Source organism: Ranitomeya variabilis, chromosome 5 (assembly GCF_051348905.1).
Source record: "Ranitomeya variabilis isolate aRanVar5 chromosome 5, aRanVar5.hap1, whole genome shotgun sequence".
Taxonomy (NCBI): Eukaryota; Metazoa; Chordata; class Amphibia; order Anura; family Dendrobatidae; genus Ranitomeya; species Ranitomeya variabilis.
Genome location: NC_135236.1, coordinates 44,726,726 through 44,752,297, shown reverse-complemented (window position 1 = coordinate 44,752,297; position 25,572 = coordinate 44,726,726). Strand labels below are relative to the sequence as shown.

The window sequence follows — 25,572 nt, the reverse complement described above, 5'->3', positions numbered from 1 at the left end:
GTGCACAGGGGCTTATCATTACATCTTTTACTACTTGCTCATTTTATTTCAGCTTTATTGACTGCATAGCAGAAAAAGACAACTCAATCATCTAGGTCTTCAGAAATTAAAATGTAAAACAAGAAACTCAACTCCCTGGAATAATTCCTAAAAGTTTTAATCACATTTGTAGTTACATATATTTTTTATTTATTATTGCTTTTCAGCTTTCTTGTTCTGTATTATCTTACTTATGAGAAGACTCAGGTGATAACAGAGTACAAGTAGATAAATGTATAGCCACTCACGCCCAGCCGTTAATAACAACGATATGGAAAGTCATTTAGATATTGATCGTCTTTACTGTGTAGTGTCAAAGATCATTGCAACATAAGTGACGATCCTTCATTGTTTCCTCATTTTTAATTTTGAAACTGGTATTGGTGTTGAATGGTAAATGCATTGGGATTTTCAGGAATAACAGAATCATGACACGGCTGGTCATCCTACTCTTGGTTTTACCACTTTTAACAGGTAAGAGGGCACTGGAAAGTGTTCTGAATGTCTTAATGTCTGTTATCTTCATTTTTCCTTCAGTTAAAGTTTCAATGAAAAAAAAACACTGGATGTCAAATCTCAGTTGAAATAATTTTCTCAAAAATGTGTGTAAAATTTGTAATTGATTCACTGAAATTTTAATTACTAAAGTTAGGAAGATGGATGAATTTAGAGTCTTGTACACCTAAAACCCGTTCATGACCTCATGCCTAATTTACAAAATCAATTTGAATCTTTCTAACCATTGGCCTGAACATAGTATGGAGTAGGTGGTTGGGTAAGCTAAGAAGAAATCATGCTTTGGCTTGAGTTAGTAAGGCATCACTACCAAACTTTTGAGTCCAAGGGGGCCAGGTTTTTAGGTGAATTGAATGCGAGTGTGTTTCCCAACTTGATACTTCCTCCAGTCTACGTATTAAATGGATCTTGCTTATCCATTCCATATGGGATGGATGAGAGAGGGATTTCCAATGAATTGAGAGGAGATGTTTTGCTGCTCCAATCATTAATGCTAGTAAGTCATGTATTTTTGTTTTAAAATTGCTTGAAAGGCAAGGCAGAAGGACTTCCTTTGGTGTTAAGTCATTTTTTATTAATCCCAAGTTGCTCAGTGATTTATTTACTTCTGTCCAGAAAATCTGTATGTTAGAGCATGTCCAGAAAATACGGAACATGCTACCTATACCTGAGTTACATCTCCAGAAGAGATAAGAGTCAGAGGGTCCTAAATGATTTAAGAACTCCGGAGTTCTGTAATATCTAGATAGAAGTTTCTAGGAATTTTCTTGAAGAGGCACACACCTCGAAAAACCATGAGAGTATAAAAGTATCTTATTAACTTTGGACTCCTTTAGGTTAATGCCTAGGTCCTTTTCCCAAGACAATATGAAAGCTAGTTTAAAGGGTATTATAGGGAAAGGTAGGCTGCTATACAATTTTTAAATCATTTGAGGAAAAATGGAATTTAGTAAGTAGATCTAGTCATGTCCATTTTCCCTTATTCGGGAACTTAACTTTAAATTGTTTAAAAAGGTGAGTGACGTGGATTTGTTGTAAGAAGTTTACAGGATGCTTTCTGGCTTCTTTGAGCCAGGAGTTTATTATGGGTATTTTATTGGACATCAAATGGGATTTAGTGTAGGTAGGAAGGTGTGAATACAGATCATATATGTGTATGTAGTTGGGGTCGAATAGATAGGGAATAGTACAGATTGGGCGTGTTAGATTTATAAATGTTTTTGATTTTGGTATGTCTCTTCTGATTTTTAAGGTTGTTTTGGCAATCTCGATAATTTTATTATTTGATGGAGGTGGTATATCAATCCATGAATATTGGTAAGAATTGTTACTTAAGAGAAGAAGTTTCAAGTTATTATCCATGGATTGTTTTTGCGTCTGCACTAAGTTAAATCATCCACCTACAGGAGTTGCTTTGGAATATGAGTATATATCTAGATCACCTAGTGATTTAGGGTAGGCTAGTAATGTGAAGGGTAATCTAGCTTTTTTATATTTCAATGTATAGCTGGAAAAGATTTTCCTGATCATATTGAAAAATGCCTTAGGTAGATATATGGGCAGCATATTACATAGTTACATAGTTATATAGGTTGAAAAAAGACCCAGGTCCATCAAGTTCAACCTTTCTCCACCAATTGTCCATTTGTCACTACTTTAACTATAACCCAAAATGTTATGTATATCGAGGAAATCATTACCATAAAATGTCAACTAGAGATGAGCGGACTCAGGGATGTTCAGGTCCAGCGGCTTCGGCCAAACAGTTACAAAAAGTTCAGGTTTGGGTACCATAACATTACCCAGACCCGAACCCAGACCCCATTCACTAGAAAGGTGGACCCGAGCTCCACTGTTTGCCACGGTGTCATGTCCAAAACCACTTCTCATCAGAGGTGAAATCATCCCCACCGGTCAGAGAGCCACAGTTCCTTTTTTTTTAATTATTTCTTTATAGTGCAGGAGTGGCTGATGAATACTCTCATCCGTTGATCCTGCTCTCACTCTTATTAACAGCTGCAGGTGTCGGATAATGGGAGCAGTTGTCCCATCAGGTGACACGAGTGACTGGAGGTGAACTTTATACCTCTGATCACAACTGAGCGATTATGCTGTCTTTTGACAGCGTGGGAATGGAGGCTCTCTGACCAGCGGGGATGATTTCACTGCCGATCAGAAGCGGTGTTTGCCGGGCTGCCATAAACATGACAGCGTGACAAACACCTGGTGTTCGGGTAGCTAACCTGAATAGTAACATGGACTTCCTGGGTAAGTCCGTGTTCAGTGTCCGTGACTGAATAATAGGTTTTCGGTGTGGATACCGAACTTTACTGTTCGGGTTCACCCATGTTTAATGCCAACTAACCCTATCACTGGTAATAAAAACTTGCAGATAAAAAAGAAAAGCGCAGATAGGGTTTTATCTCATGATTTACAAGTGTCGTATTAGCAAAGAGCTGCTCACCTCATCATGGTGTAGTGAAAGCGTGTGTATGCCAGCTGCCGCAGATCCACGGGTCGACAAGCCACCATAACAAGAATGTAATAAAGGAAGATTTGTGGATTATGACCGAGCTGCTTGCCAATTCGAAGCCAGACGTAGTGGAGGAATCAATGGTGGTTTATTCAACGCGTTTCAGAGTCTATATGACATTAATCAACATCTGACTTCAAGTTGGCAAGCAGCGAGGACATTATCCACAAATCTTCCTTTATAACAAACTAACCCTATCAAGCGCTTTTTCAACATGTGTAGAAGCGTTAATGGGTTTTTGTTTTCAGTGTGTGTGTGATTGAAAGTAAAATCCTAGAAGCATTATCCTTTCTCTGTCTACCCTTCACAAAACCTATTTGGTCAGAATGAATCGGTTTTGGAAGGATTTTGCTAATTCTTATTGCCAGTATCTTTGCCCATATCTTGACATATAATAAAGAGATCGGGCGGTAACTGCTACATAGTTCTGGGTCTTTACTCTCGTTAGGTCTGTTTGAGAGGAGCGGAGCCTTGTAAAAAAATATTGAATACATTTGTTAGTTGGGGTAATAAGGGTTTGCTGAGCTTTTTATAGTATATAATTGGAAGTCCATTTGGGCCAGGGGGTTTCCCATTAGGGATAGTATTAAGGGTTTCCACTATGTCCTGCGAAATAAAGTAAGACATTAGAGCTTCACAGTCCCTTGCTTGGAGTGTACAGAGATTTGTTGAATTTAGGAAATCACTAATTTTGTCAGCCGCTTCTGAAGGGTTTAACAGCTATATCTTCAGTTTTATCAGCTGTTGTATTCTCAGTCCTTGAGGAAACCAGGCATTGTTGCATCCTCGTACTGGGGTACCCAAAAGGAGCCTGACTCTTCCAAAAAGGGTTGCAAAGCCACAACCCAGGGGGAGTCTGAGGTCCCAAGGAGTCACTGATGGGTTTCCAAAGGCCACTGGTAAGGACTTAATTTGTTGGAGATGTCACTTCCCTGGGCACATAGCTGTCCATTGTCCTATGTCCACCAAACAAACAGATGAACTGCAGCATAGAAAGGCATTGTTTGTATTGTGCCTATCCAGCCTGCAGTGTGCACTAGCAGCCCGGTGAGGAGCTGCAGGCATGTCCCGTGACAATAAATGGGGTACTAGTGTATGGATTCTTGGATTTGGGGAGTTTGGTGACCCTGGTATGGGCCATACTCATCCAACAGTTCATAGCCGAAAATCTCTTGGTCATGCGCTGGTGATCCAAGGACTACCTCATAGCCAGAGTGCCTGTAAAAACGAACTGTGGCACTGAGTCCCATGAGGTTGGACTTTAGCTTGTTCTGGGACTCAGTATTTTTGTTTTAAAGAATAGTATTTTTCATTTTCTTTGCCTAATGCCATAAAAATCTATAAAACGCTTGTGGGCTCATGGTACTCATTACACCCCTTGATGAATTTCTTCTAAGGAGTAATTTCCAATATTGGGTCACTTTTTATTGTTTTTTTACTGTTCTGCTACTTCAGGGGCTCTGCAAAAGTGATGGGGTTCAAGCAAACTCAGTAATATCTGTCCTCCAAGAAATGCCAAATAGCACTCCTTCCCTTCAAAGCCCGGCATTGAGTCCATATTTATGACCACAGATTGGTTATTGATGCACTTTAGAGGAACTGCATTACACATTTGGGTTGATTTTCCCATAATAATAATAACGATAATCTTTATTTATATAGTGCCAACATATTCCGCAGCGCTTTACAATTCAACAGTTCATATACAACAGTCATGACAAAGTTAACAATAATACAATAATTCAAAGATATTGATGACGCCGCAAAGAGCTTACAATCTGCAAATTTACAATCTTTTCCATACTATTCCTTCGGAATTTGAAAAATTTAGGGCTAAACAACAGTTAAATGGAAAACAACTGAAGTTTTTCATTTTTCATTCCACCTTGCATTTTTTCCTGTGAAGCACCTGAAGTGTTAACAAACTTACTAAATACTATTTTAAATATTATAAGGCCCTGGTGCTGTTGCAATTGGGGTAATGGGGCCTAGGGTTGATGTCAGCTGTGAATTGTCCAAAAAGACAGCAGCCATCAAGCCCTACTGTTAGTAATGGAGAGGTGTCAATAAGATACTCCCATAAGTAACCCAGCACTGAAACTATTTTTGTGTTTGTGTTTTTTACTTTAATTTGAAAAAAATGCATGCAGGTCCCACGTAGCCCAGGGAATCCTACGTAGTCTAGGGAATCCAGCATAGTCCACAAATCGAAACCTGAAAAACATAAAAAGAGAGAAATAAAAACAAGACACTGTCTCTCCTTCACCAATTCACCAATCCAACGCTTCACATGACATTCCACAATTCCATCGTTCTAAGCCTATGGAGCCTAATTCAGATGTTCCATAAGCTTTGAGCAGCAGCCTTTTCCGGCTCATGCTGCGTTCCGCGAGACCCAGCTACTGTGAAGAGCAGTAACATTACCCATTCATTTTCATTCATTATGCTGGCAAAACACTTGACTTGCTGCAGTCTACAGCACAATCACTGAATGGCCACGTATGTCACAAACATTTCCAAAATTCCCCAAAAAACATGTTTTTTTCCCTGAATTCAGTAATCTCAATCTCCAAGGATTACTTGAACCAAGACTGAAGCTAAGGAAGTATACATTTCTGCATCTTATGAGCCCCATGGAAAATTTTGGACCTAAGCCCACACGAGATTGTTGCCCCAGTAGTGTTGAAAAAAGTAATTCCCATGTTAACTCCACCTTCCATCAATAAAGGCCACATAAAACATCATCTTCTTAACTTCCACATCCATTGATAGTTCCCACACACAGAGGTCCTCATATTAATTCTCGCCTGCATTAAAATTGTCTCTACAAACAAATTCCTATATTTAATCCACCTTCCATTAATAATGCCCACACACAGAAGTTATCATGTTATTTCTCTCCTCCGTTAAAAGTGCCCCCACACAGAAGGCTTCATATTAATTCCCTCTTTAATTAATATTGCACCCCACGCAGAAGACTTTGTATTAATTCTTGATAGATTGATGGACTCTTAAATGAATTGATGGGATCTAATGGTTTTCTGTTCCACCATAGTTTAAATTTTATTTGCGTCCCAATGATGCACATGTAGTTGAAATCAATGTTGGCCACCAGTGGGTCCCTCCTTCCATCTGGACGATCGCAGTCCAGGCCAACAACAATTATCCCTCGATTTATCAGTCATCGAAGGACAGGTAAGATTGAGAGTATCTCACATTTGCAGCATTTTGGACCAGGGCTATGAATTTAGGACAGTCTCGATGATTCATGGACAGTTACCGGGAATGTAGATTTTGCCACAAAAAGGCAGCCAGAAAAATGTATGTGATATACGCTTCATGTCATGTCAACACACCTGCTATGAATATCAATAATAAAAATATAATAAAATACCAAAATTAGTAATATTAGTAATTATTAAAAGGGGGTTATCACTATCCAGAAGAATGGGAAGTCCTGAGTTCTCCAGCATTGTCAGGCAGTTTCATGCACAAACGTGACCACTTTTTCTGTTCAAAAGGGGTGACGCAGGAATCCCATTCTCATGGTCAATGATGATTTCCGTGATCAGACCCCCACTGATAAGATCATTTTTATCTCTTATAGATCATTGAGTAAGGAAAATAATAGAAACTGACATCCAGTATATCTTATTACATGGTCAAGGACAAAACTTACCAGGATAGCATATCTCCATGATTGAATATTCAGCTAATCTCTATTTTTACCAAAGCCCATCAGGATCTGTACTTGAAATCATTGGCTTATCCTACTTTTTATATTTGTACCATGGCATTTGCCATTTAAAATGGATTGTCCAGCCACTAATAAAAATTATACACAAAAATCCTCGGAATGCTTTAAAATAATTAAAAATCATTCCCTCTCGTTTAGTTGCTGCCCCCATTATTTACTGCTGCAGCTTAAGATGGGCATCAGTCACACGCCCATCTGGACCAATCCCTAAGTGCGAATATTGGCATGGAACCCAATCAATGTTGGGATAGAAGTGACAAGTAATTATAAAGTAAAATATTATTTATTGTATTATTTGAAAGAATTCTTAAAAATTATAGTGGCTTGACAACCCCTTTTTTACTCCTGTATTTGACTTAGAAATTGCTATAAAAATGGAGGCTATATTTTAGCAGTGAACAGTTTTTGTTCTTTTATTTTTGTTTGAATTTGTTAAAACTGACATTTTCAATAGACAACATAAAATAACATAAAATAATATAAAACAAATTAACAAACTCTAATAACATTACAATTGACATAATTTCTCCACAGTATTAGGGAAAAACAACCCACAGTCTGGAGATATGTCCATTCAAAGAACCAATGCTGGAAAATTAACAAACTCTCAACAGGATGCCATGACGAACCAAATATATCCTGTATGGAAGGAAAGTACGGTTTTAGAGGAGAGAAAGGTTACCTACACTGAGCAGAAAAAATCAAAAATGAAGAGAAACGTAGAAATGCTTGAAGACATTGAACAAGAGGATGCTCCGATGGAGCCTCCAGAAACTACCAAAACTCTTACAAACTCTCAAGAAGATGGAGTGCAAAAACAAAATCATCCTAAAAGGCAGAATACTATGGTTTTGGATGAAAGAACTGTTAGCTACAACAACGATCAAAAAAAATTTAGAATGAAGAGAAGTATTGAAATGTTTGAAGATGTTGAAGCAGAGGACATGCTAGTGCAACCTCCAAAAAACTCCCAAACTCCTAAAGGATCCAAAGATGAACTTACACCACCCAAAAGCTCTGGAGACAACCCAACTTCTACTGTGAAACCAAAGCACTTTGCAGCCACTACTAATCCACCATGTAAGTATCTTATTGATATTTATCAGACTCTCTCCACTGGCGTATTTTTTTATTAGGTGCATTGAAAGTTCTGGGTAAAACTCAGACTCACAGAATAGTCTAAACTGTTCATAGCATGGACTCAATCTGGTGCTAAAAAAACATTACTAGTCTATGTTGTTCTCTATCCATCTTACAGTTGGAGTAAGGTTTGTGTTTGCTTATCCATAACATTTCACTTTTAGGTCACGTTCACATATTCAGTATTTGGTCAGTATTTTACATCAGTATCTGTAAGCCAAAACTAGGAGTGGTAGTAAGGCAAACTGGGAAAATGTTAAAACAACACATAAAACAACATGGATCTGCTCACCTGGTGGTGTTTCACCAAGGCACCTCTATGCTGATGACACACAGATCTACATCTCTGGACCAGATATCACCTCCCTACTAACCAGAATCCCTCAATGTCTGTCCACTATTTCATCCTTCTTCTCCGCTAGATTTCTGAAACTTAACATGGACAAAACAGAATTCATCATCTTTCCCCCATCTCACGTGACCCCCCCAACGAACCTATCCATTACAGTAAATGGCTGCCCACTCTCCCCAGTCCCACAAGCTCGCTGCCTCGGGGTAATCCTTGACGCTGATCTCTCCTTCAAACCACATATCCAAGCCCTTTCCACTTCCTGCCGACTTCAACTCAAAAATATTGCACGAATCCGTTCATTCCTCAACCAAGAATCTGCAAAAACCCTAGTCCATGCCCTCATCATCTCTCGCCTTGACTACTGCAACCTTCTGCTCTGTGGCCTCCCCTCAAACACTCTCGCACCCCTCCAATCTATTCTAAACTCTGCTGCCCGACTAATCCACCTGTCCCCCCGCTATTCTCCGGCCTCTCCCCTCTGTCAATCCCTTCACTGGCTCCCCATTGCCCAGAGACTCCAGTACAAAACCCTAACCATGACGTACAAAGCCATCCACAACCTGTCTCCTCCTTACATCTGCGACCTCATCTCCCGGTACTTTCCTACACGCAACCTCCGATCCTCACAAGATCTCCTTCTCTACTCCCCTCTTATCTCCTCTTCCCACAATCGCATACAAGATTTCTCTCGCGTATCACCCCTACTCTGGAACCCTCTACCACAACACATCAGACTCTCGCCCACCATCGAAACCTTCAAAAAGAATCTGAAGACCCACCTCTTCCGACAAGCCTACAACCTGCAGTAACCACCGATCGACCAAACCGCTGCATGACCAGCTCTATCCTCACCTACTGTATTCTCACCCATCCCTTGTAGATTGTGAGCCTTCGCGGGCAGGGTCCTCTCTCCTACTGTACCAGTTATGACTTGTATTGTTCAAGATTATTGTACTTGTTATTATGTACACCCCTCCTCACTTGTAAAGCGCCATGGAATAAATGGCGCTATAACAATAAATAATAATAATAATAAATAATAATAATAATACCAAATGCATAAATCAGATGCTGGAAGACACGAGTTCAAAGGACAGAGAAAGAACATATCCGGGTGAAGTGTCACTGGATGCGCTGCTGATAATTGAATGAAATGGAATATTTTCATTAAACGCTTTATTTTAACAGGTTTACAAAGCCAACGCGTTTCAAGGTCAACGCAGGACCTCTTCATCAGGACAAAAACCTAGTGGATCCTTGTAGTAGATGATCTTCCTTATATGTGGTCCTTCCTTCCCAAACAGGCACAACAGGAGATATACTGGGTGTACAAACTTAACACCCTCTCCCCAAATGGCCTTAATGAGATAACAGACACTTTTTTGTAAAGCACTTCCTTTTCATTTTTGTTTTTTCCCCTGGTTTTTCAAGTAGTATTTACGATCCCTTTAGCTGTGTTCATTAAGGAGCCAGATAGTCTCATTAATTAATTATTGTTCCATAAGTCTAGATATATTGTAAGAGCTTCTTGTCCCGTTCTTATTCTCATTCACCATACACATACACTATGCAATGTAATTCATCAGCTCCTCCTGTGCCCCTGCACTATATTTCTTTAAAATTATTATTCTTTGGTGAGGTCACTTTTTGATTGTAGTTTCCCCTAATTATTCCCTGTGGATGTTTCAAATTCCATATATTGTCCCTCATAACATTCCCAATCGAGCACTGACTGTTTAGCACTAAGATAACACAGGGAACTTTTCCGGTCTTCTTAGCCGCGGGAGCGTGAGGTTCAGAGTTCAGTTCTTCATCATATAGCTGGCTTCTACCTCTCTTCTCCTGGACCCCCGCCAGGTGAGTCTTTGTTTCATCATGGTTTTATAGTGACACAAAAGCTTAAATTCTATCCATTACCTTCACACATTTTTTGTTTATTGATAGTTCTGGCTTTAGGCATACAATAAGCCTTTTTTGGTGATATTCTGCGCGGCTCTTTTTTCTTCAAATATACATATTTTAATTATTTTTTATATACTCTTAGTCATTATTCATTTTAATTAATTTCATTATACAATTCTTATACAAATATTTGAAATAATTTTTAATGATAAATAGTTTGACAAAATATTTCCAGGGTTGTTCTGGTTCCTTACACATTTTACACGTGTGTTTTTATGTGTGATTATTCAAGGTATCCTCTCAGTGGCTCGCAACAATGGATCTTGCACTTGTTCGCTCTAGAGACCAGATGTATACCTGTTCGGATCCCCCTGTTTTCCAGACACACATAAGCCCAATCAGTAAGAAGAAATATGAATGGCACTGAGAAAAACCGCTCTTAGTACTCACTGTTAAAGGATGAATGAGTCTGAATCACGGACACATTCCAGAAACCTTCACCTTGCTGGAGGTGCTTGCTATGAAGAAGGTGCATACAAAGTCCAATAAAACAAGAAAAAAGCAGCAGCACTCCAATTGTTGGTGAAAAAAACAACCTTAGTCCTTTATTACATAATAAAGATCATGGACAAGGTATTGCGGGTAAAAACAAGTGCAGATTATGCAGGCAAATGAAGCAGGACGACGGCCGTTTCGCGCAATAAGCGCTTCCACAGGTCCAGATACAGAGAATGGTAAGTCAGTTCTTTTAAATACACACATCTGATCACATTTGCATACAATTAAAAATCATGAAAACCACATGCGGCGATGTCAGCATAACATACAACAAGAATGTGCATTTAAAAAACTGTTCCTCAGAACAGTATAATCCAGAATGACAAAACATTCAACATTGAATGCAAATACAAAGGCTGTTTAGAGGTGATAAAACCCGTGTGAGACAAGTAATCTGAAAAACAGAAAAAGAAACATCAACGAACATCAAAAAAAAAAAAAAATTCTCAAAAAAACTTTTTAAAAAATTCTACAAAAAATTCTACAAAAAACATGAATAATCCAATCTTTCATTCAGTCCCAATGGACCTTGGGCATTTGCTTTAATAATCCATTCAGCTTCACGCCTCAAAAGAATTTTATTATGATCCCCCCCGCTTGGTGGTAATTTAACCACTTCCAAGCCTGCAAAACATAATACGCATGATATTTCTGATTTCGAAAAATTTGTGGCGTATTTGAAAAACATCAATGATGAAAATATGCGCTTTACTTCTAATTTTGGATGTAACAATTTGTGTTTTCTTGACATTGATATAAGTATCAAAGATGATGTTGTTATAACAAAAGTCCATAGAAAACCCACAGCTTCCAACTTATTGTTACATTATGATTCTGCCCACCCGCATTATACGAAAAAAAGTTTGCCTTACAGCCAGATGTTGCGTTTAAGGTAAATAAATAATGATGAAAGTGTGTTTCAACAGCAACTAGACGATTTAAAAACGCGGTTTGAGGCAAGAGGCTATCCAAAAAATTTGTTGAATGCATCTGAACAACGTGTTAAAAAAGTAACGCAATCTGCTTTGTTGAGGAAGAAATCAGGTCGCTCCTTAATGCGTTCTGGTAGTTCACAAAGGATTTTTAACTTTTGTTTTGAACATACCTCTCTTGATCAGGCGATTTATTCGTCCATACGCAAACATTGGCACGTTTTGGCTTCAGATGGGGTCTTGCACAAACGCGGTGAAATCGCTCCACGATTTTCTTATAGACGCACGACTAATCTAACTGATATGTTAGTGAAACACCGTATTTCTCAACGTAATACTATCTGGCTTTCTACTAATACCCCAAAAGGCAATTTTCGTTGTGGGGATTGCAATTTCTGTTCTTATCATCAAACAGGTAAATCGGTACAAATTGGCTCTATATCATCATGTAAGAGACTTGATCACATGGAAAACCAAATATGTGGTGTATATAATTCTTTGTCCATGTTCCTTCTATTATATAGGTAAGACTATAAGATCTGTCTTCATTAGATTCCATGAACATTTTCATTCAGTCACAACGGGCAAAGGCTCCCCTAGATTCATTAAGCACATTCAAGAAAAACATGATGGTAACCCTCGCTGCCTGCGTTTTGCAGGCTTGGAAGTGGTTAAATTACCACCAAGCGGGGGTGATCGTAATAAAATCCTTTTGAGGCGTGAAGCTAAATGGATTATTAAAGCAAATGCCCAAGGTCCATTGGGACTGAATGAGAGATTGGATTATTCATGTTTTTTGTAGAATTTTTTGTAGAATTTTTTAAAAAGTTTTTTTGAGAAATTTTTATTTTTTATTTTTTATGTTCCTTGATGTTTCTTTTTCTGTTTTTCAGATTACTTGTCTCACACGGGTTTTATCACCTCTAAACAGCCTTTGTATTTGCATTCAATGTTTGAATGTTTTGTCATTCTGGTTTATACTGTTCTGAGGAACAGTTTTTTAAATGCACATTCTTGTTGTATGTTATGCTGACATTGCCGCATGTGTTTTTCATGATTTTTAATTGTATGCAAATGTGATCACATGTGTGTATTTAAAAGAACTGACTTACCAGTCTCTGTATCTGGACCCGTGGAAGCGCTTATTGCGTGAAACGGCCGTCGTCCTGCTTCATTTGCCTGCATAATCTGCACTTGTTATTACCCGCAATACCTTGTCCATGATCTTTATTATGTAATAAAGGACTAAGGTTGTTTTTTTCACCAACAATTGGAGTGCTGCTGCTTTTTTCTTGTTTTATTGGACACATAAGCCCAAGCATGTGTTTTTCATTGAAGACAGCAAGGCACAATTTTATATTATTTATTTATTTATTTATTTATTTATTTATTTTTTGTTTCTCAGTAATTTCAGCTCACTGTGTTTTATGTCCTAATTAGTGATGAGCGAGTATACTCGTTGCTCAGGTTTTCCCAAGCACGCTTGGGTGACCTCCGAGTATTTGTTAGTGTTCGGAGATTTAGTTTTCATTGCCGCAGCTGCATGATTTACAGCTATTAGCCAGCCTGAATACATGTGGTGATTGCCTGGTTGCTAGGGAATTCCCACATGTAATCAAGCTGGCTAATAGCTGTAAATCATTCAGCTGAGGCGATGAAAACTAAATCTCCGAGCAGTCATAAATACTCGGAGGTCACCCGAGCGTGCTCAGGAAAACCCGAGCAATGAGTATACCCACTCATCACTAGTCCTAATGTATTTCCTTTTTAAAATAAGTAAGATGATTTTGTTTTTCATTTTAATCTTGTTTTAATATGATGAACTTTGACATTATCATGTTCCTGTTTGGTGGGTTTTTTCTAAAGAAGGACCACATATAAATATGATCATCTACTACAAGTTTTTGTCCTGCTGAAGAGGTCCTGCGTTGACATCGAAACGCGTTAACTTTGGAAACCTGTTAAAATAAAGTAGCTAAGGAAAATATTCCATTTAATTAAATTATCAGCAGTGCATCCAGTGACTCTTCACCCGGATATGTTCTAAACCAGGAGTGGGTGATAAATACAGAAGTGGTGCATATGTTTCTATTATACTTTATCTCTGATTGTTCCACTCCTGATTTTGCCTTACAAATACTGATGTAAAATACTGACCAAATACTGAACTTGCTTACATGGCATAGGGGTGCGGACAGCTTGCTATTTCTGTATGTGGGCCACATGGTTGAGTAAAACATTCTGCAGGACAATACATCAGTGTAAATAGTTTTACCCGGGGTGGACAAAACATTGATGAAGCCAAAGAAGCCACACAAGGGCCCAAGAAGTAAGGGGACACTAAACTCATTATGTCTACATTCAGGTCATATGGTTAAGGAAATTATTCAACACAGTGTTAGACAAGTACAAATAGTGTGACCCACTCATAACAGCAGCCATCTTGCCCTAGCTAAGGGTACCGTTTCACAGTGGCACTTTGATCGCTACGACGGTACGATCCGTGACGTTCCAGCGATATCCATACAATATCGCTGTGTCTGACACACAGCAGCGATCAGGGACCCTGCTGAGAATCGTACATCATAGCAGATCGTTTGGAACTTTCTTTCGTCGCTGGATCTCCCGCTGTCATCGTTGGATCGGTGTGTGTGACACCGATCCAACGATGCGTTCGCTTGTAACCAGGGTAAACATCGGGTTACTAAGCGCAGGGCCGCGCTTAGTAACCCGATGTTTACCCTGGTTACCGTCGTAAATGACGTCACCGCTGTGATCTGCTTTCACTTTACGGCCGGGAGTCAGTCAGTGCGGGAAGCAGACGGCAAGGGACCTGACGGACACCGGAATGTGAGTATGTAGTGTTTTTTTTTTTTTACATTTACGACAGTAACCAGGGTAAACATCGGGTTACTAAGCGCGGCCCTGCACTTAGTAACCCGATGTTTACCCTGGCTACCCGGGGACCTCGGCATCGTTGGTCGCTGGAGAGCTGTCTGTGTGACAGCTCCCCAGCGACCACACAACGACTTTCCAACGATCACGGCCAGGTCGTATCGCTGGTCGTGATCATTGGTAAATCGTTTTGTGAGATGGTACCCTAAGGCTTTATAGCCACCCTAGGCACTGGATCTCCAGCATGCAGTAAGAAGTAGGCCATTGGCCACAGATGTTTGATTAGATTGAGGTCTGGAGAAATTGGAGACCAAGTTAAAGCTCTGAAGCTTTTGCCAATATTTGAACATTCTGTTCTGATACAGGGTCTTCCAGACTTTGGATCCACCTTTCTTGGCCATTGGCCACATATGTTTGATTAGATTGAGGTCTGGAGAATTTGGAGACCAAGTTAAAGCTTTGAAGCTTTTGCCAATATTTGGACATTGTGTTCCGAAACAGGGTCTTCCAGACTTTGGATCCAACTTTCTTAGCCAATTACAAAAAGCTTTATAGAGTAGATATTGCTCTGGAGGAGCCGACTTATTCATACTTTATATACAAATGGTGAAACTGTTCATTTTACTTGAGGAAATTATTCTGTAACTCATGAGTTGCCGAATCAGTGTAACATACTGCGGAGCGCCCCCACACCGCCGCAGGGCCGAGGGGTACCCGGAGCCGGGCCTCTGGGATCTCAGTCCTGGGGTTGTCACGGTGGCTAGACCCGGTCCGTGGCCCTGTCTGTCAGTGGGGGACGTCCGTTGTAAATAGGTGCTGTTAACGGTGGTGTAGCGGTGCAGTTGTGGGGTGCAGGTCGCGGTAAATAACGAGGACACCAGGTTGCAGTCTCTTTACCTCTTTACTGAAGATGTGGGAGACCTCAGTCCAGAGCGCTGTTAACTGGGTTTTCAGAGACCGGCCGGTCCAACGACACATCAGGAGCTCTCTTTACAGGTGGGAATCAGTATCTACCTTCTAGCGCTGTGTGTTGTAGTTCTTCCCTGCTGAGCTCCCGGGATAGTCCTCACAACTGTTCCTTTCTGTCTCTACTGTTCCTTCTCCGTCCTCCAGTTGATATGGTAGGACGCACCCGTATGACGGGGTAGGCCTGGAGTTCTTCCGGGACCCTAGAGTCGCCCCTCTCCCACAGCTGCCTCCGTTGTCTGCTTAGGTGTTAAGTGAGACAGCCAACCTGTAGTTAGCTGCCCTGCCGTGGTTTGCAATGTACTTAAAGTCTCTTACTTGCTCGGCGTTCCGGCCACCGACTGTTTGCGCCTCAGAAGGATGTTGCCTCGGTCTAACAGCAAGACCCCTTCTGGTATTTCTCCTTTTCTGTATTCCCGTTGTTTACTGGTTAGTTCTGCTCTGAGGAGTCTGCCAGGATCCCATCCCTGACAGGTCCTCTCACTAGCTCTTCCCAGCTACTTCTCTCTGTCTTCCTGTCCAACCCCCAGTTTTACCAGAGTTGTGAGGAGTGGCCTACTAGATAGGACCACCCCCCCTGGTGGCCGGAGTGTGAAGTGTGGTGTGAGTGTACCTGATCAGAGAAACTCCCTAGTGCAATCAGACGCACCATAGCTCCCCGTAGTGGCGGAGCCACAGCACTGCAACAACCAGGACTCTGGGGTGCTGCACTCCCCCCCGGTTAAATCCAGTACTCCGGGACTGGGAAAACAAGAACAATAATACATGTTAACAGAAAACACACAAATTTTTGAAATAGCATAACAATTGAACATAACAGAGCTTCCCTTTACGGGAGGTGAGGATTCTTGAACGTTGCGAAAGTTTGGTCATGCACAGTTTATGACTCTCAGTTCAGTGGTTGAAACAGCGGGGACCCCGGGTAAACAAAGGGGCCCCCCTTGTGGAAGTTTTTGAGCAATTCACCGTCCATTACTCTAGTGTCCATTTAAAAACCTGTAACAAAAGGATATGCATACAAACATTTTCAATTACATAGCAGCCCTATCAATACCTCCAAGTTTTGTAACGGAGGGGAGTTTGATTTTGAGTGCTGCCTGTGGACCTTCGCAGCGCAGGGGTTGCTATTGGTCTAACAGGGCCCGCTATGCTTGCTACCGCTGGTGTAGTGCGCTGTTTTCTAACTACACTTCTAGTGAGTCTGGGTAGCACTGGCAGGTTGGGGCTCTCAGAGCTGCTGCTATCAACAGTGGGTACGGCAGGCTCACTGATAACAGAGGGAGGATTTGCCGGTTCAACGGTTGGCATGGCTTCTTCAGGCAAGGCTTGTTGAGGTTGCGGGACCGCATGATCTGGTACCACCATTGTTTCTGGTGGGTCCGGCTGTGGAAACATTAGAACAGGTACCGCGATGGCCTGATTTATCTGAGTCCAGGACTGGGGAAAGTCACCAAGGACAGTATGGAACATCTTCTCCTTTTCCACCGGCGGGGAGATTTCTGGGGCCGGGCCCCTCTCTTTCAACTTATCGGGGCAGACCTTAAGGTGATCCCTGGATACCGCTGTCGAGGTCTCCCCTCTGTCCTTGCTGATGAGACAGACCTTAGTGTTGTCGAAGTCGGATGGCAAGATGGTATACGGTTCCGCTTCCCATTGGTCATCAAGCTTGTGTAACCTCCTCTTTCGTTTAAGCACTTGCTCACCAGGTGACAGGGGAATCGCAGGAGCGTGTTGATTGTAGTCCCTTTCTTGTTTCTGCCTAGCCTGGGCGAGACTTCTCTCCACACACTCCTGTACTTCGCGGTATCTTCGCTGCCTTTCTGTATCCCAATCTGCCTCCGGCGAGGTATCTTCGGGTACTAGGACCCCCATGTCCAGATCAACGGGTAACCGACTAGACCTTACTCGCATCAGGTACGCTGGAGTACAGTTGGTGGAACTTACTGGGATGTGGTTGTACATATCCACCAAGTCAGGCAACTTTGTCGGCCACAGGTTCCGTTCCTCCACAGGCAAGGTCTTCAATAAATCGATTACTACCTGGTTCATCTTCTCGCACATCCCGTTGGTTTGGGGGTGGTACGGTGTAGTTCTGATCTTCTTACACCCGTACAACTGGCAGAATTCTTGGAACACTTCCGCTTCGAATGCAGGCCCCTGATCGGTCAGTACTTTCTCTGGGTAGCCATGGGGTCTACAAAAGTGCTGCTGGAAGGCCCTGGCGGCAGTCCTAGCTGTTAGATCCTTGACAGGCACAACCACCAAAAACCTGGAGTAGTGGTCCACGATGGTAAGGGCGTAGATATAGCCCGACCGGCTAGGCGTCAGCTTCACATGATCCAGCGCGACCAGTTCGAGCGGCCATTTGGTGATGATAGGCCGCAGGGGAGCCCGTTGACTGTCACGGTCCTTCCTTCGCAGACTACACGGACCACACTCTCGACACCACTTCTCAATGGTTCTCTTCATGCCAATCCAATAGAACCTCCCTCGGAGCAGCTTCTCCAGCTTCCTCCATCCGAAGTGTCCGGCTCCATCATGGTAGGCTCCCAGAACCATGGGCGCATCTCGCCTTGGCACCACTATCTGCCACACCAATTCATGAGTACGTGGGTCGATGCTCCTCCTGCACAACTTGCCATCATGGATAAACAGTTTGCTTCTCCCCTTCCACAGCTGTTGAGTTTCTTGTGGATCATCTGGGCCAGGGTGCAACCCAGCCTGCGTCAAGAGTTCCTTCACCTGACGGACCGCGGGGTCACTATCCTGGGTTTCTGCCCATCCGTGGTGGGGCAGGGGATTCAGCGTGGCATCCGGTTGGTTCTTGTGCCTGTTCTTCACATGGTGAGAGTTCTGAGTGGCTTTGGGGCGATGGAAGGCAGGCAGCTCCACCTCTTCAAGTGCCTCTGGGTCTTCTCCCACTTCTGGTAGATTGGGCATTCGGGACAGAGCATCGGCATTGGCATTCTGGTGTCCTGCCCGATATTTGATGGTGAAATCATAGTTGGACAGCCGGGCCATCCACCGCTGTTCCAAAGCCCCGAGTTTGGCAGTACCCAGATGCGTTAGCGGATTGTTGTCCGTGAAGACGGTGAATTTCGCGGAGGCCAGGTAGTGCTTAAACCTCTCTGTCACTGCCCAGACGAGGGCCAGGAATTCCAGCTTAAAGGAACTATAGTTGTCAGGGTTCCTTTCCGTGGGACGGAGTTTCCTGCTGGCGTAAGCGATCACCCTTTCTTTGCCGTTCTGAACCTGGGACAGCACGGCTCCTAATCCCACATTACTGGCATCTGTGTACAGCACAAACGGTTGATCGTATTCGGGGTAAGCCAGTATCTCTTCTCCCGTCAGTGCCGACTTCAAACAGGTGAAGGATTCCTCCAGCTCTTCGTTCCAATCAAAGGGGGTTTTCCTCCCCTTGGTCTTCTTTGGTTGGCCCACCAGCAGATTTTGCAAGGGTGCGGCCTTCTTGGTGAAATCCTTAATGAATCTCCGATAGTAACCTACCAACCCGAGGAACTGCCGGACTTCGTGGAGGTCACTAGGCTTTGGCCAGTCCTTGATCACTGTGACCTTGTCGGGGTCTGGGGCCACTCCTTCAGCGCTCACCACATGGCCCAGGTACTGCACTTTAGGTTTGAGCAGATGACACTTGGACGGTTTCACCTTTAAGCCGAATTTGGACAGGGCTTCGAACACCTCGGCCAGGTGCTTCAGATGGTCTTCGTAGGTCTTAGAGAAGACAATGACATCATCCAAATACAGCAGCACAGTTTCAAAGTTCATGTGTCCTAGGCAGCACTCCATCATCCTCTGGAACGTTCCTGGAGCATTGCACAGTCCGAAGGGCATGTAGTTGAACTCGCAGAGACCCATTGGTGTCGTGAAGGCCGTCTTCTCCTTGTCCGCCTCCGCTACAGGAACCTGCCAGTACCCACTGGTGAGATCTAAGGTAGAGAAGTAGTTAGCAGATTTTAAAGCAGCCAGAGATTCCTCTATCCTGGGCAGTGGGTATGCGTCCTTATGTGTAATGCGATTCAACTGCCTGTAATCAACACACATCCTCATTGTACCATCTTTCTTTTTAACGAGGACTAACGGAGCTGCCTAGGGGCTACAGCTGTCTCTCACCACCCCAGCCTCCTTCATTTCCCGCAACATGTCCTTGGCACACTGGTAATGAGCTGGGGGTACAGGGCGATATCTCTCTTTTATGGGTCGATGATCTCCCGTGGGGATGTGATGTTGGATCCCTTTCACCTGCCCAAAATCTGAGGGGTGTTTGCTGAATACCTGCTCGTACTCGTGTACCACCCTGTAAGCCCCCTGTATTTGATGAGACGGGGTGGAGTCAGTGCCCACATGCAGTTCCCGACACCAGTCTTTCGAGTGCTCTGCAGAACCTTTGTTCTCCGCCACGTTTGACGGGACCAAGGGTTCAGGTGTCTGTATTACACTATTATTGACAGTGAACAATTTGGCGAGCGTGGTATACTTGGTTAGGTGGACCTCTTCCTCCCCACAATTGAGGACACGTACGGGCACTCTCCCCTGTCGGACGTCAACCACCCCCCGGGCTGTCAGAACAGTAGGCCTATTGTCTGAATATACAGGTTCCACCAAGGCCTGGTAGTCCTTACCCCTGAGGCCTATGGCTGCTCGACACCATATTAACATTTCACTCTTGGGAGGTATCGCGATGGGGTTTGAATCACTTACAGTGACACGACCAATCTCACCACCAGTCAGCTCTACCTGCTGTCTCTGCATCAGAGCTCTGATTTCCTTCTGCAGGGCACGTTGCTCACTGTGGCCAGCGTTTTCTGCCACCTGTTGCAACAAAACAATCACTTCTGCAAGACAATTTTCTATAACATTAGTACCAAGAGTCATCATGGGATTACATTCTCGACGATCAATATCTACAATCACAATCCCTTGGGCTTTCAATTCCACCCACCCCACTTTGATGGTGACCTCCTTATACCCCACTTGTGGCAACGGCTGACCATTACTGGCGATTATGGTGAAATCATCGTCAGGGCCACGAGTAATATCAGCGTCCTCCCAATACCGTTTGTAGAGCACGTAAGGTATAGTCGTCACCTGAGAACCGGTGTCCAGCAAAGCATTCAAGGGGATTCCATCAATCACTACAGGGAGAACTGGTCGTCCTCCAATATACTTGGTTCGCCAATGCTGCGGGCCTGACCGTCCTACTCCTGGGGGTTGGCCCTTTGCCCCAGGGGTTGCTCGTTTAAAGGACAGTACCTTGCAAGATGGCCCACCTGATGACAGCGGCGGCAGATGGGTCGTCCATCCTGGTGGAAGCGATCGTCGGGCCGGCTCCTGGTCGGCGGAGTCCTCCTCCGTCGCATCCAAGGGACATCCTCCGGGCTGGAAGCCAACTGGATCTTCTCTTTGGGGGCCTCCTGTAGGGACTGTACCGTCCGGGCCAGGGCAGCAACGCTCTTGGTTAGCTCTTGCATCTGGAGACGGAGTCCTGCAGGGGAGTCGTCCTCGAAGCTCTGGGCGTCGGCCTCCGCGGCAACTGGGGTATCCGATGCCACCTCCTGGTGGTAGGTGAGAGCGGGGCGCCTGGGTGGTACTGCGCGGCTGGGCTGTCGCTCCTGCAATGCCTGGATAGCTTTATCTTTAAACTGCGCAAAAGTCAAGTCTGGATTTTGCATGGCCAGGAAGTGCAATTGGCCCCGCTGGTGACTGCACAGGAGCCCCTCGATGAACCGCTCCTTCAGGATTTTATCCTCATCCTGCATGCTGCCGGGGTCACTCTGCTTAATGGCCCGCATCGCTTCCTGGAGATTAAGGGCATAGTCCCGTAAGCTATCCTGCGACCTCTGTTTGCATCCATAGAAAGTCAGTTTAATCTCTGTGGCAGTGCGAGTATCAAAGGTGGCTTTAAGCTTGGCAAAAATCTGTTGTGCAGTTCCTTTATCCTCAGCGGGCCAGGATTTCACTTCTCTCAGAGCCGCCCCAAAGAGTTGACTGGTTATCATATGGACCTTCTGAGGCTCGGTTAGGGGATAGAACTCGAGCAGGCTGCAGAGCCCTTCTTTAAAGTCAGTGAACGTATGCGCCTCCCCAGAGTATCGTGGGAGCCAGGCCGCTCCGGGCAGGTAGGGCATGGAGAAGGGCATTATGGCTTTCGCATTAGCGGCAGTGTCCGACTGGCTGATGGGGGCAGCGGGTTCTGCGGCAGCCAGTGGTGGTATTAGGGCCGCGGCTTCGCCCGCTGCGGGGACCGGAGCTGCCCCTGCGTCCGCGGCTGCGACCGCCACCTCCTCTCCTCCCGACTCGAACATGGCCGTCCCTTCCTCCCACTAACCTGCTGGAGGTCGGAGTTCCTCTTCCGGGATTGGCGTCTCACCGCGCTTTCCGTTCCGCGCTTCTTTTGGCCGATCCCGCCCACGTAGCCAAGGCTCCTCCCTCCGCGCGCGGCAATGGCGAATTTTGGCGGTAACTTTCCGCGGCAAGCAGTAGCACACAGTTCTCTCAATAAAGCTACAGTTCATGCACAACAAATCACAGTCTCTAGGCACACATGACCTGATTCTTCAGGCTTAAGTAGATCCTGTTCGTGACGCCAAGATGCGGAGCGCCCCCACACCGCCGCAGGGCCGAGGGGTACCCGGAGCCGGGCCTCTGGGATCTCAGTCCTGGGGTTGTCACGGTGGCTAGACCCGGTCCGTGGCCCTGTCTGTCAGTGGGGGACGTCCGTTGTAAATAGGTGCTGTTAACGGTGGTGTAGCGGTGCAGTTGTGGGGTGCAGGTCGCGGTAAATAACGAGGACACCAGGTTGCAGTCTCTTTACCTCTTTACTGAAGATGTGGGAGACCTCAGTCCAGAGCGCTGTTAACTGGGTTTTCAGAGACCGGCCGGTCCAACGACACATCAGGAGCTCTCTTTACAGGTGGGAATCAGTATCTACCTTCTAGCGCTGTGTGTTGTAGTTCTTCCTTGCTGAGCTCCCGGGATAGTCCTCACAACTGTTCCTTTCTGTCTCTACTGTTCCTTCTCCGTCCTCCAGTTGATATGGTAGGACGCACCCGTATGACGGGGTAGGCCTGGAGTTCTTCCGGGACCCTAGAGTCGCCCCTCTCCCACAGCTGCCTCCGTTGTCTGCTTAGGTGTTAAGTGAGACAGCCAACCTGTAGTTAGCTGCCCTGCCGTGGTTTGCAATGTACTTAAAGTCTCTTACTTGCTCGGCGTTCCGGCCACCGACTGTTTGCGCCTCAGAAGGATGTTGCCTCGGTCTAACAGCAAGACCCCTTCTGGTATTTCTCCTTTTCTGTATTCCCGTTGTTTACTGGTTAGTTCTGCTCTGAGGAGTCTGCCAGGATCCCATCCCTGACAGGTCCTCTCACTAGCTCTTCCCAGCTACTTCTCTCTGTCTTCCTGTCCAACCCCCAGTTTTACCAGAGTTGTGAGGAGTGGCCTACTAGATAGGACCACCCCCCCTGGTGGCCGGAGTGTGAAGTGTGGTGTGAGTGTACCTGATCAGAGAAACTCCCTAGTGCAATCAGACGCACCATAGCTCCCCGTAGTGGCGGAGCCACAGCACTGCAACAACCAGGACTCTGGGGTGCTGCAATACAATGATGAATAATAGAGATAAAATATGACTAAATAATCTGTCTGTTGGAGGGTCCTACATAAACTGGATATTAAAGAGGTTGTCCATCCTATAAAAATAATAAAAAAACCTCACAAATTTGGTAGTGCCTGGAAAGTGCCTTTTGAGTTTACGGGAGAAATTGAAGAACTATGTTAGCAGCAAGTAATAGTATTCTTTTATCTATGTCTAATTTTGGCAAATTAACCACAGAGACCATATTTTAGCAAAATAGTTCAATTTACAATAAAAAAAAATAAAGTATAACAAAAATAATATATAAATTCCTACTGACTCCATTTATTTCTTTACAGTAATAGGGAAAAACAATTCAAAGTCTGGAGAACTGTCCGTACCAAAACCCAAGGCTGGAAATGTGACAATGACCCAACAAGAGGCAGTGCAGAAACAAAAACATACTGAAGGGCTGATGGGAAATACTGGGGTGCAGTCTCCAGAAATTGGAAAACTTCAAGAGGGTTCACCATCAAAAGGGTCTGGAAACATGCCCACTTCTACTGTTAAACCAAAGCCCACTGCAACCACCACCAAGCCACCAGGTAAGTGTCTTTTTGATATTTATCAGATGCTCTTTGGCATTGGCCATTGTTAGGTGAACTTCTACTGCCATTTAGGACTCTGAAGGACCCACAGAAAAAAGTAAACTTTTAAATAACATGGATTCAACTGGAAGCTCGAAACATTACCGGTTTCTGTTGGTCCATGTATGAAAGAATAAAAAAAATGTGGTAAGACATTTTTTATGGCGCAATACAGCAGATAAAGCATAATTAGTATTATCAAGAACACATGATAGCACAATATTATTGAGACGGAATACAGATGAACAATGAACCTAAGACCTTGGCCAACCGTGACCAACTGCTGTGACATCATTAGTGACATCATCAGAGCCTGGATAGAGTACTTCCTATATCAGCATGTGACAGACTAAGATGTAAATCACCCTTTAAAGGGGCTTTCGAAGAATGTAATAAAATAGCCCCATCACATAATTCAAGCAGCAGCCTGTACTAGGCAGATATCAGAATGGGCTGTTGTCTGATGAAAATCAGCTCCCTTGACCTTTGTCTCAACCGTCAGAATACCAATACTGTAAACACACATATCAGAGCTATCAGAGAAGTGTGTGATAGGAGAGGAAATGTATCATCTTTTCAGCTGACTGAGCATTGAGGACTGACTCTGGAGATAAAATGTTTTGTGCTTAGTCAGCTGACGAAAAGATTTATTTCTTTTGACGTCACAGCCTTTTCCTTAACTCATCGAGATATGTATGCTTGTGATACAGCTATTCTGTCAGCTGAGACACAGGTCTAGGGAGCTATGCTTCTTCAGACTGCAGTCAATCCTGACACGTGACTAGGGCAGGCTGCTGAGATGGCACATCCAAGGTACATAAAAGTCAATAATTCTTAATTTGTATTCATTAAAATGACAAACAAGGGATTTAAAACCGATGATTTTCTATCAAGCACCATGGTACCATGATTAAGAACGAGTGACTCGCCAGAAATGCGTAGGTTTTATATCCTTTGTTTGCTATTTTAATGGATACAGATTAAAGAATTATTGACTTTTATTTACCTTGGATGTGCCGTCTCTTCAGTCTTCACCCTGGTTTGTCATTGCTGCGCTGCACCCGCCTGAAGCATGGCATCCTTCAGGCCTATCATCTTGTCTGCATTTGAACTAGCGTGATCAAGCTCCTTCACCCTCTTTTTCTTATAGGACAGGCTGCTGTTAGAGTTATGTCACAGGGACCATTTTATTGCATTATTGATAGACCTATTTAGCCCTTTAACCCCCAAACCATTTTCCGTTTTTGCATTCTCATTTTTTGCTCCCCTTCTTCCCAGAGCCATAACTTTTTTATTTTTTTGGTCAATATAGCCATGCGAGGGCTTGTGTTTTGAAGGACAAGTTGTACTTTTGAACAACACGATTGGTTTTAACATATCATGTACTGGAAAACGGGAAAAATTTCCAAGTGTGGTGAAATTGCAAAAAAAAAGTGCAACTTTTTTACCATGTTAACTAAATGCTAAAACTGACCTGCCATTATGATTCTCCAGGTCATTACGAGTTCATAGACACCAAACATGTCTAGGTTCTTTTTTTATTTAAATGGTGAAAAAAAAATCCAAACTTCGTAAAAATAAAAAAGGGCGCCATTTTCCGAGACCCATAGCATTTCTTTTTTTTCTGATTTGGGGCTGGGTGAGGGCTTATTTGTTGTGCACCAAGCTGAATTTTTTATTGATACCATTTTGGTGCAGATACGTTCTTTTGATCACCCGCATTTTATTGCAATGTAGCGGCGACCAA

General features: G+C 43.7%; 1 protein-coding gene across 2 annotated transcripts in view; it reads left to right on the top strand.

The window, feature by feature from the left end:
* The first annotated feature begins 375 nt into the window (after positions 1 to 375).
* LOC143774312 (uncharacterized) overlaps positions 376 to 25,572 on the top strand; it is a 102,174-nt gene continuing 76,977 nt past the window's right edge. For both annotated transcript variants that reach the window (XM_077261762.1, XM_077261761.1), the window contains exons 1-3: positions 376 to 513; positions 7,380 to 7,925; positions 23,538 to 23,783. In XM_077261762.1, the coding sequence (XP_077117877.1) occupies positions 468 to 513; positions 7,380 to 7,925; positions 23,538 to 23,783 (838 nt within the window). In that variant the 5' untranslated portion in view covers positions 376 to 467. The remainder of the gene's footprint in view (positions 514 to 7,379; positions 7,926 to 23,537; positions 23,784 to 25,572) is intronic.